This window comes from Copadichromis virginalis, linkage group LG19 (assembly GCF_057382275.1).
Source record: "Copadichromis virginalis isolate Kocher_CV1m ecotype Utaka linkage group LG19, C_Virginalis_male_GT1.1, whole genome shotgun sequence".
Lineage (NCBI taxonomy): Eukaryota > Metazoa > Chordata > Actinopteri > Cichliformes > Cichlidae > Copadichromis > Copadichromis virginalis.
In genome coordinates, this window is record NC_140636.1 from 32,595,393 (window position 1) to 32,607,395 (window position 12,003).

At 41.4% G+C, this 12,003-nt stretch overlaps 1 protein-coding gene across 1 annotated transcript in view; it reads right to left on the reverse strand.

Moving 5' to 3' along the window:
- Positions 1-553: 553 nt before the first annotated feature.
- Positions 554-12,003, reverse strand: part of prkcha (protein kinase C, eta, a) — a 29,673-nt gene continuing 18,223 nt past the window's right edge. The window contains exons 10-14 of the mRNA XM_085440827.1: positions 11,327-11,481; positions 5,748-5,886; positions 4,940-5,128; positions 1,391-1,537; positions 554-1,271 (exon numbers count right to left, since the gene is read on the reverse strand). Of these exons, the coding sequence (XP_085296953.1) occupies positions 1,122-1,271; positions 1,391-1,537; positions 4,940-5,128; positions 5,748-5,886; positions 11,327-11,481 (780 nt within the window). The 3' untranslated portion in view covers positions 554-1,121. The remainder of the gene's footprint in view (positions 1,272-1,390; positions 1,538-4,939; positions 5,129-5,747; positions 5,887-11,326; positions 11,482-12,003) is intronic.

Sequence of the window (12,003 nt, forward strand, 5' to 3'; positions counted from 1 at the left end):
TTTTCCTCTCTCGTGTCTTCCTTTTTCTAGCAAAGGCGACAGTAGTGACGCTGTGTGGTTTCCTGTTTATTCTCTGCTGGTTTGCTGGCCCTCCACTAGACGCACAGCACAGAACTGCAGGGTTTCAAGACTTACGTGTTTTTCTTATATTTTTTATGGATAAGAATAAACAAACAACAAACAACAAAAACGTGAATTCACTTATCCAAGCAGGTCTGTAGAAAGTGCTGGAAGCTTTCAAACACTCTGGCAACAGTTGGACAATACACTAACAGTGTTGTGAAATCTATAGACTTTTCAATATTTCACAGTTACCATGAATCATCGAGCTGCTTTCACCTCAGATGAAATCTTGCATCATCGTCTACATGCCTGGCGGAGCAATTTACATGGAGAATCACTGCGACGGATGCCAAGTTTTTCTTACTGGGTGTGGGCCACAAATAAAAAAACACAAATACTCTATTATCGGGAATTCAGTGCAGTGAAATTCTATCCTTTAACCCAATTTCAACCTTTATCTCATTTCAAAACCAATATTTCAGGCTTCAGGTGATTTTAACCCTTTATTTAACAGTGGATGGACTCAGCTGTTTCTGTGTGAATTTGTGTTTTTTCCAGAGTGGAGACGCATCACTCAGAAACTATTCCATCTGTGCATGAAATCATTCCAGGATTTGTGTAACTTTGACTCTTCTGGGAATCTCCAGCAGATTTAGATCCCAATTTTTTCCCCCCCATCTCTGAGCAGCAAAAGAGCAAAAATTGAGCAAATAGAAGCAATTTCATCAGAATACAACATAATAAAATACATCCTGTCCACACGTACATACACACTTGCATGAATGTGTAAATGAAGCCAAAACTAAATGTTATTTCAAAAGCTGGCCACACTCCACATTTGGGTCTGAGGTACAAGTTCTTACAGTTCAAGTGCAGCTCGGGTCCTTGTCAAGCATGTTTTGGCTGGCCACTTGGAACTTTCGCACAGTTATATCTCTGGGAAATGTGTCCGCACCGTGTTTTATATGCCAGTGGAAAATGTTTTAGGCAAATGCACAGACACTGAGAAGAGTAAGGGTGACCGCACGCACGACTGCTAGTGGATCAGTCTCTGAGTCTTAATTCTCCAGCAGTTCAGGTGAAGTAAAGGAAAAGTTTCTGAATTCCTCCTGGTTGATGGAAGGGATCATAGGGTCATCGATGGGCGTGAGCGTGGGCTCTTCCTGAGTAAAATCTGGGTCAAAGTTGTTGACGTCCTCCGGGGTTTTCTGGAGGACAACAATAGAGTACAGTCACACACACAGAATGTGAGACAAAATCATACACTGCGTAATGTCTGGTGAGTACACCGATTATCATTTAGCATTAATAAAATCATGTGACTTACAATCCTGGGCTTGAAAGGTGGCTCAATTTCTCTACGATTTAGCTTCTCCCAGTCGATACCTGTGAAGAAAGCGTGGCTGGTCACAGCCTCCTCTCCACCCTCTGTGGGCACACAGCCCAGACGCCGTGCCGGGTTTTTGGTCAAGAGCTGCGAAGATAAAATGCGGATGAATTAAAAACAATTGATGAATTAAAGACCCAATTTCATCTAAGCTTTAGCTGTCGGACAGATGGCCTCACATCTGACTCTAGAATACTTTGGTATAAAGAGTCCATCGTGAACTCAAGGCCTGCAAGGTGCTGTGGCTGCAAAAAAAGCCCAAATCAACACCCCTCCACCACCATGTTTGACGGTTGTTATGAGTTTGGTCTTCTCCAAATATGACACTGTGCATTATGGCCAGACATTTCCACTTTCGTCTGTCTAAAGGACATTTTTCCAGAAGTCTGTTTGTTCAGATGCAACTTTGCAAGTCTAAGCTGCGCTGCCATGTTCTTTTCAGAGAGAACAGGCTTTCTCCTGGAAACCCTTCAAAACAAGCCATACTTGTTCAGTCTTCTTCTAATTGAACCGTGATGAACTTTAACATTTAACACACCAACTGAGGCCTGTAGAGTTGGGATGTAGCTTTTGAGGTTTTTTTCCAGTTTCTATGAGCATTGGATAGTCTGACCTTGGGTTTAATTTGCTGCGACTTCCACTCCGGTGAAGATTGGCAGCGGTCTTGAATGTTTCCCTCTTGTGAATAATCGTTCTCTCTGTAGAATAATGAACTTCAGATTGTTTATAAATGGCCTTGTAACCCTCCCCTAGATTGATGGACAGCAACTTCAACAACTTTTTAAAGACCATTGCTGCTGTCTTTCATCCTTGGCAATGTGATGACACATACCTGAATGCTTCAGCGCCAAAGCTTATGCTTATACTTCCTGACAAAAAAAGAATTAATCAAATGTTGATTTAGCAGCAACTGCCTGCTACTTATCCTCTTATTTCCTATGGAAGCAATAAGGGTCTACCTAGTTTTTCACACACTGTTTTGGGATTTTTGCTTAGGTTCTGTTAAATAAATACCACAGTATAATATGTCATGTTTTGGAAATCATGTGAGAATGCATTTACCTTAGCAAGAGCTGCTAAATGCCAAATTATTTTTGTTATGTTAACTTCAGAATATAAAGCGAGTTTGCTTTCCGTTTACCATGACTGTGTGGTTGGTGCAAAATAGGGAAATGTGTAGCACCAGATCAGATTAGATTTCTCTGGAGGGATGCCAAACAGGGCTCAAGTTCATCTAGTGAGTCCTTCCCTCTCAACTGACAAAAAACACACACCCTGAATTGTGTTAAGCTCCTCCCACAAAGTCTTAGTTGGCCAGAGTTCAACTAGTTTCAGTAAAGTGCAGCTGAGGTGTCTCAACTTCCTGGGGTTGTATTCATTAAAACAATAGTGAATCAGCCATTGAACTTTAACCGTTTCTCTCTGACCAAGGTCGGGTAGGTGGTGCAGGTCTTAGGAAGAAGCCCAAACAAAAACAAATAAAAGTTAAAATAGTTTTAACTTGCCTCTGGGGGGGAAACAGAAAAAAAACACCACTTTGTTTTGGAAAACCGTCTCGCATGGTGACTCTGTGTGCACCTCAGGGATAATGGTGACCTTCAGACCCAGCATAGCAAACTAATGAGTCCCCGTCTCCATTGTGACAGTGTTAAGATTAACCTGAAGACACTGATTAATACAGAGATTAATACATCTCATTGTGTCAGCTCCAAACGATATTAACTACCAGAGACTTTGCCTAAACAAAACCACATGTCTCAACAATACTGAGCTCCAAGAGAATGAGGAAGCAGCTGCGGAGGTGATGGGGCAATGCCCAAAAAGACACGAGGTGTCCCAAAAGCATCAAGCTACAATGAACAATAACGAGGATTCATAGAGACTAATGAAACTCTGATGCCTTGCCATGCGTAATTTTATATAATAAACAGCATGTGTGTCGCTCTGCTGTAGTCAGTGTCTCTGCCAATAACGCCTCCAACATGATTGATTGGGAGATGCACAGTTATTGTTCATGTAAGCCTTTTCACCCGTTGCTTTTCCTTTGTACATCTATGTACTGAACTGCATCAGCCCATGGTTGTGACTGTACTTTAAGACAAAAACATGCTTTGTTGAAATGTTGCATTTGTCCCTTTTATACTCATCACTGCTAATGAATAAAGGTTTAAGGTTACAGCAGTTAAACTCAGGGATTTGCAGCTGTGATGACATTATTTCCAGTTACTGAATTAAAACATGTTTGAAAAAAGAAAAAAGGCACACCAGTAGACACCAGTATGGTGCTTGAATTGGAGTTAACTGTAAGCATGACAGAGTAGCAGAGGTGACTCAGTTCAGGAGCAAACTGACCACAAAACCAAAGAAAAACTTTTCCACTAAAGCTGATGCCATCTTTCCATGGCTGCACGTCAGTTGTGCCATTCTCAGAGCCAGACCTGCCATGTGGGCATTTCTGCATGAAGAAGCCGTTCTCCTCTACACTCGCAAAAAAGACGTTTACGGGAAGGCGGGGAATATTAGAGCTGAAACTTTTAGTCAATCAATCGGTCGGCTGGCAGAAAAATCAATTCAACACTTCCAGCTCCTGAAATGAAAGGTTTGCTGTTATACAACAATATAAATTGAACAACTTTAGATTTATTTCTTTTTAGATTGTTGATGCTGGGCTGGACAAAGCGATCAAAAGCGCTTTGTTTCAGCTCTATGTGATAGTTTAACTTGACCATTGGCATCTACCAGCCTTCAGGTATTTTCACCATGACTCACAAACTCGTGACATTTCTGCAGCCATTGTCACACGACCTTGAACAACCTGACAACTGAGCTCCATGAACTTCCTTTTAAGAACAAGGTGATCTTGGCAATGGATCTGCCTCCAGTAAAAATAGAGCAGCAGCGTTTAAAATCCACTCACACCAGTCAGTAACGTGTGATAGTGGGGGGCAATGACAAATCGGCATGGGGAGACTGATTTGGTGCTTCCTCAGCCATGCGGGAATAACAACAAGGACACGAGGAGAACAGTGTGAGAGAGAAGGAATGGAGAGGAGGTGCAGTTGTATTTATAGCTTGTGTGCTGTGGCTGGGCAGTGAACCATGCCTTAATATAGTTATGTAAAGACCCCAGCCAAACAGCTGGCTGGAAGACTGTGTGGGGTTGCCACTCACTCTGCAGTCAGACGGTGTCAGTCAGGCAGACAGACAAGAATCTGGCTACTGATACAATATCCAGGCATGGAAATGCTCATCCGTTTTTCTCCACAGAGATGTCACAAATCCACTGACAAATTGATTTCCTCTATCATTACATGAGTTAAAAAAAAGCCGTTCTGACATTTCCTGCAATTGTATAAAGCAAACACAGTCTGACGGCGCTGGTCTGAGAAGAGTGAGACCTGGCCTTCACCCAGCTCCATTTATCATTAAATTTTTATTGCTGGTGACCGCAAAAATGTGAATAAAAGATATTACTCCTGGCAGACTCACAGCTTTCAGTATATTGACTGCCTCTGTGCTGAGCCAAGAGGCATAAACAATCTCTTCATTGAGGATGGATTCAAAGAGGTCATCTTCATTTTCCGCCTCAAAAGGAGCATGTCCAGAGAGCATCTCATACAGTAGCACCCCGAGGGCCCACCAATCCACAGAAGGCCCATACAGCATCTCTTGCAGGATCTGTGAAAACATGTCAGAGTAGAAAAATGAAGTTGAGCATGAGTATGAGATTTTAGAGAGTCTCAACAGCAAATTTAAAACCACTTTATGAAGTTTAGTTAGGGGTATGTGCTGGATTAGCGGAGCTACACACTGAGGAGTAAGTGTTGAGGGCAGCAAAGGGGTCTTTCATAAACGCAGATGCACATTCTTGGTTAGAGAAAAAGCTCTCAAACACGAGGATGCAGGCCATCTTAATTCCTCATTATGAAAGCCAAACACGCCTCTGAAGGCGCAGTCTGAAGAAGTGGAAATCTGGGCTTGTCAAGTCAATAAGTTGACCTCACAGGTGTGCTGCCTTCCAGTCAGGAGGGAGGGAGCTTGAAGTGCCGGGCAGCGACCACAATGTTTGCTCTTAGTGAGGTGGTGTGATGGAAATTAAACATATGAACTCAGAGAACCTGAGCTGCTGGAAGCTAAAGATGGCCAAGTTTATTCTTTAGTGTCATCTTAAAAATGGAAATGTGAAAACATTGCTTCAATATATGAAATGTTCTATTATAAATCTGGAGCTGAAGTATCTGTTATTTTGAGTGCCGACTATGTTTTCTGCTGGTTAATGTAGGGGGGAGAAACTGACCTCAGGGGCAATATAATCCGGGGTCCCGCAGAACGTTCCCGTGGCAACACCTTCAAATATGCCCTCCTTGCACATGCCAAAATCTGCCAATTTGCAGTGACCGTCTTTGTCAAGAAGAACATTGTCCAACTTTAGATCCCTGAAAAGAAAGGCAAACGCAAAAAGGAACAAATAGATGAGGTATTTGCTCAGGGACTGTTATTCAGCACCTATAAATCAGAAGCCTGAAATAAGCCACCAAAAATCCAATTCAGTGCTCAGACTCCAGTCGCATCCTGCTGGTCTTGTTTCTAATTATATGTGAGGAAGGTAGAAATTTGTGGTGAGACAAAAGGAAATAGTTCTCTGAAGACAGTGACACTTAAAGCAGAGGGAGACACTGACGGACAACTCCCTGACCCTTAACTGGCAACCAGTAAAAAAAGAAAAATCGTTGGAGCTGGGGTTAAACACCGGTGCCCTTGTAGCTTACCATCTGCACGGAGTCAAACTGGATGGTACACAGAGAACCACACAGAGCCATTTGTGCACCCACTGATGATGAAATGCACTTCACACGGATGAAAGCAAACCCTTGCATATTTGACACCAAGGGAAAAAGTGTCTGTGTTTATTCTGCTCCCAAGAAAAGCAAAACTTCTTCTCCCAGTTATTCCATTTTATTGCTCTGCCTTTGTGAAGCAGGCTTAGCTTAAAGCAAAATACGTAAGTTGTGACCACTTGATAGAAAGATGCATTTTGTTTTTTCTGCCACTCACTGCTAATATGCACCGTCTTCACAGTATGCCTTCCACGGGTATATTTTCCCCTCTGCTGACTGTGCATGGGGATGTCTCCAAACCAAACACTGGAAAAATCTCCTGTCCTGTGTTCACGTCAGCTGACAGAGCGATTACAGCTGTCGAGTGTGGGCTCTGGAGTTAAGCTCTAATCTGTGATCAGACAGTGTTACATAGATGGCCTGATCCTAGCTGGACAGTGATACTGTTAATGTATACATAACAGGATGAGAAAAACCAAAATACAGAAAGCCTGACTGTAAAAGACTGAGGGTCAGGAATAGAGATGGCACGATACCACTTTTTTATGTCCGATACCGATACCGATATCATAAATTTGGATATCTGCCGATACCGATATGAATCCGATAGTGTTTTTTAATCAACAAAACTGTTTTTTAAATATCTTGCTGCATTTTGTATAAGTTCATACTCAAGTTTAAAACAACAACTACACTAAAGCTATTCTGTTATACCTGTATGCAAAAAAAAAATATTTCATAGTTCAGCAATACTGATCAATCTAATAAACTTAAACCTACACCATCCTCCCTATTGTGGTATTTTAAAGAGTACTTAGCATAAATATTAAGCAACCTAACTAATAGGGTTCCAACTCCCAGCAACAACAAAAATAAAAAAATAAAAAAATAGGGAACCACCCCTCACGCTCCACCTCATGATGCTTAATCGACGTAATCAACCTTAATTTGATGCAGTGTGAAAAAAAATGCACAGAAATCAATTATTTTTCAAGAAATATTAAATAGATTCAACCTCTTTCTTCAACAAAATTGCAGACTGCACAGATGGTACCTTCCCAAAGGAAAAAGTACTATAGCTTACTAGGGTATATATATTAGACTTAATAGTCACTATATACAGTAATGGACTTCTATTCATTTTGCATCAAATTAAAACTTTGGGTGTCAGATAATTATTTATTAAAAGCTCGACATTTTAAATGAGAATAAGAAAGAAAAGTATGTCTTTGTGCCCCCTTTTCCCTGTTAATGCCCTATCGGCCCCCCTGGCTAAACTTTGCTAGATCCGCCCCTGCACAGTTACCAGCGTCAGCTACGTAGAAAAAGATCCTGGTGTAGAAAGTAATATTAAATACATTCTAACAACAGCTGATCAAGCTTAAACGTGCTTCTGTTGTTCAGCCGCTGGTTTCCTCTTTCTGGTGCAAAGTGGGCCAAAAGCAAACTAGAGACACGGACTCGCGACAGAAAAGCCGATCAGCTGATCGTTAAGCAGTTTCATGATCGAAGTAGCAGCAGGAGAGGCAGTCGCTTGTTAAGCTTAACGCAGGAATGCTTTACAAACATTCAGAGATGGACTTACAAACTTGCTTTACTTCTCTCGGGATAACTTTGTCGGAGATGAAATGCCGGGTTGCTAGCGAAGCTCCAAATGCTATCCAGACCACCGACAGGTCCTGCATGCCACAGCCGCTCTATCAAGTGATGCATACTACTCGACGTGCTAACGTTCTGAGGTGAGTTACGGCGTGTTGCAAGTTTTGTGAGGTGCTTTCGTGATATTTAATGGATCGGATTACATTTTTTATTTTTTTCTGATATCCGATCCAGTAATTTAGGTCAGTATCGGACCGATACCGATACGTAATATCGGATCGGTCCATCTCTAGTCAGGAACCAGTTTGGTTCGATTAATCTAGTCTGCCGTTCTCTATCTTAAGCCGATTGTGTAACGCTGATCACACACAGTCTAAAACATGGCAAAGAGAGCAGCTCTGACACTCACACATCACAAAGTACACACAGACTGTGTTAAGCTGTGTTAGGGATAATCACAGCTAGGAAAACAAAACTGGGAAACTGGACGCAGGAGAAAGTATTTTTAAGTAGGTGTCTGAGCTCTTCCAGTTATATGGCCAGTTCTGCTTCTTGATAATCGTTCGCACACTGCCAAACCATTTCCTGGACCATTATTGGGGGGTTTTTTCAGTATGAATGTGTCCAGTGGGAAATTTAACCGCCTCTTATCACTGAGCTACACAGAACCATACATCACTCACTGCACCTAATCATCCTGTATGAGCTCCTTCATCCAACGACTTCACCACATGGGAGAGACAAGTCTGACTTGAGCCAGTTTCACACATGAACTCTGGCCGATGTCAGGAGAGAAAATGTTGTCACTACTGCCAGTACTCTCTTTGATTTAATTTAATGTAATGTTTACCTGCATTTTCCACCTGCTAAAGCAGAGAAAATGGAAGTGCTGCAGTGCACGGGCGAAAACGACTGATGATGGAAACAGGTCAATCAAACAATGCGATGTCTGCAGAAAAAAAAATGCTGCGGTGCAAAATGAGTCACTGAGTAGGAGATAGAGTTGCACTAATAAAAGAGATTCCAAAGAAAAGAGGAGGAAGTTCAGAAAAAGTTCTGACGCACAAACTTTGTTTTTTTCATTATGGTAAGAGTCTAATCAAACTATCAAAGGCTCCTAAAATGTTATGCATCAACCTAAGGATGCGATATATATCACAACTTGCATAAGCCTAAAAAAAAAATTGAGTATTTTTTTATCTATTTTGTTCAGTCTTGAATTTACTTGTTCTTTGCATATGTGGGTCAGGACAAAACAAAGAGACACACAACACCTCCCTGGCGGAGTTCAAAACAGGCCTCACAAAGCATGTGTTTATTGCACGACACTGAGCAGCTGTTCGCCATACAGCCTTTTTAATCCTTGTGGATTTAATTGGCTCTCCTCATGAAACGTGCTCTCACTCTTAAAAGCAGCCAGTGTGGATTCAGACTGCAAAACTGAGTTTTCATGTCTAAAACCTCAAACTGAAACCTCGAGAACTGTACACGTCTTTTTAAGGACAAATACAGGAAACGCAAGGACACGCTGTGGCGTCAACTGAGAAGCTTCAAAGCCTCAAAGCCTTTACCTGAAGCCAAAAACCCCCACACACAGTGTAAAAGACACGCATATTACACAACACAAGGACCGAGGCTACAATTTTATTCTTCCCACACTTGCCTGATGTCAGAGTTACTATTCTGGATGCTTTTTACTTATTTAGTTATAGCACGCAAGGTGCATGCAACCTCTTCAGCTTGCTGTCATGCTATGCAGTGCATGCTGAAAGGAGACTCAGACATACTACTAAGTATAACTCAGGATTTACTGATGTTCCTTTTCCTTTTTCATTGTGTACTGGCAGGACACCAAAAGATTTCCCACTCAACTTTCCTTGAGCGGACAGTCCGAAAAAAAGGTCTTTGAATATATGTAGCTATTAGAAGCTGAGGAAGGGGGATCGTTATTGGTTCATCTATTCATAATTCTTGGTAAAAGCTGGCGTTCTGTCACAGAGCCTGACATGTGTGGACACAGTGTGTTTCTATAGAGATGAGAATTCTCAGGAATCTAAAATGTAACAACATTATCACAGCTCAGGATGAGATACACGCATAAACACAAATATGCGTTTATGCGTAGCAACATTATTGTCAGAGTCTTCTGTGTCATTAATCCTTATCAAATTCAAGGTTACAGGGAGTATTGGAGTCTATCCTGATTGTTGGATACACTCTGATCACGTCGCTAATCTATCACAGGGCTAACATAGAGAAACACATAACCATTCACACTCGCATTCACACCTACAGTCATTTTAGAATCACCGTAATCCTGCACATGTCTTTGAGAGAAAGTTGGAGTACTTGGAAAGAACCCACACAGACACGAGGAGAACATGCTAACTCCACGCAGGAAGGCCCCAGACTGGATTTACAGTGTTGCCTGCCTCTCTTTTTGCCTGCCTAAATAACCGTGGTAGTTTATGCTGAAACCATAACAGTGAAAAGTGGCAAGTTTTCATTTATTCTTTTATTTACAGCATGTTTTAAGTTCATTATAGATTCTCAGCTTGAGGAATACGCTTCATTTGTGCACGTCGTTAATCTGTATCCTACTAAAACTGCTGAATGAAGCATATAATTGTTAAGTAGGTGATGCAGAAAATGTGTAAATGTTTTACTTGATTCAAATCTGCTGCTGGAAAATATATATTTTATATTTAGAGCCTGAAGCAGAAAGTCTGACTTAACAGAGAAAGATGATAATTACTGTCATCATCCGTTACTTTCAGCTTCGGTTTTAAGCTTTGTTGAGTCAGCGAATGCAAAGACACACTAGATGTGTTGAACGTAGTTTGTAGTACAGTGTGTGTTTGTGTGTGCTTGCGTGTGTGTGCGCTGACACAACAAGATTTAGCAGCATTATCCTCCTTGATATGATTTTATCATTTGTAACTTGAAATTTGGATTTTTCTTTTTATATATAAATAAAGACATTTTTAACACAAATTGATGGCGAAAAGGCAAAAGTGGTGCATAAAGATGAATCAGAGAGCAGGAAATGGAGTGCTTCCTGGGAGAGAACCTCCACACCCTCCGCTTAATGCATGAATTAAGCAAACTCTCATTAAACCTGCAAGTATGCTTGGTAGCACATTTTCATTGGATGGTTCTCAGCGGCAGTCTTCTTTAACGTATGAGTCTCAGGATTGCAATGTTCTGATTTAGTGTTCACAGCCATGTAGTACTTCACATGATTAATGTATCATATATGCAGTTTCCTCTTGATAATAAATTGATTCCGACATCCAAGAGAAGAAACTGCATAATTAGTGTCTTTGCAGTAATATTACACTCTTTATGATATTAAAGTTTTTTTTTAAATATAGTAAACTATGGTAGTGAGCGCTGAGCTCGCTATAAAGGCTAGTTCGATTGCTTTATGTATTTATACCTGTAAATGATGCCTTTGCTGTGCAGGAACATGAGCGCAGAGGTGATCTCGGCTGTGTAGAAACGGGCTCTGCCTTCTTCGAACTTCCTGGACTTCTGGATGTGGAACATGAGATCGCCGCCGTTCACAAATTCCATGACAAAAAAGAGACGGTCCTGCAGTGAGAATTAGGAGATGACATTTACACGTGTGCACACAAAACCCCCATTGGGCACACAGAAGCTCCCACGTTATTAAGCAGTCCAAGGAGCAACGACCGCAAACATGCTGAGGCTGCTTCAAGGATGTTACATGGCTGCTTCTCATTAACTTCAGATGCCTGTATAATGTGTTCCTGTGCAACCAACTGCAGCTTAAAGTTAGCAAAAAAACCAAACAAACCCTAATCTAACTCATAAATCTTTCTTTCTTTCTCATTACAGGCTACGGTCGATAGGTGATCTACAAAATGGGAACCTGGGGAAAAGACTGCAGTACGACATGATTTAGAGATCTGCCTCTTGAAGTGATCTGGGTACTGAGGCACAGCTGACTCTGTTTTACTGGTCTGTGGTTTAGAGAGGTCTGGCTTTTTTTCCCCCCTTTTTGCACATATAATGTCCAATAAGGACGTGCTGCACAGGCAAAGTAGGGAGCACTTTGTATGTTCAAAGAAATCTCTCTGGGTTTTTCTGTCT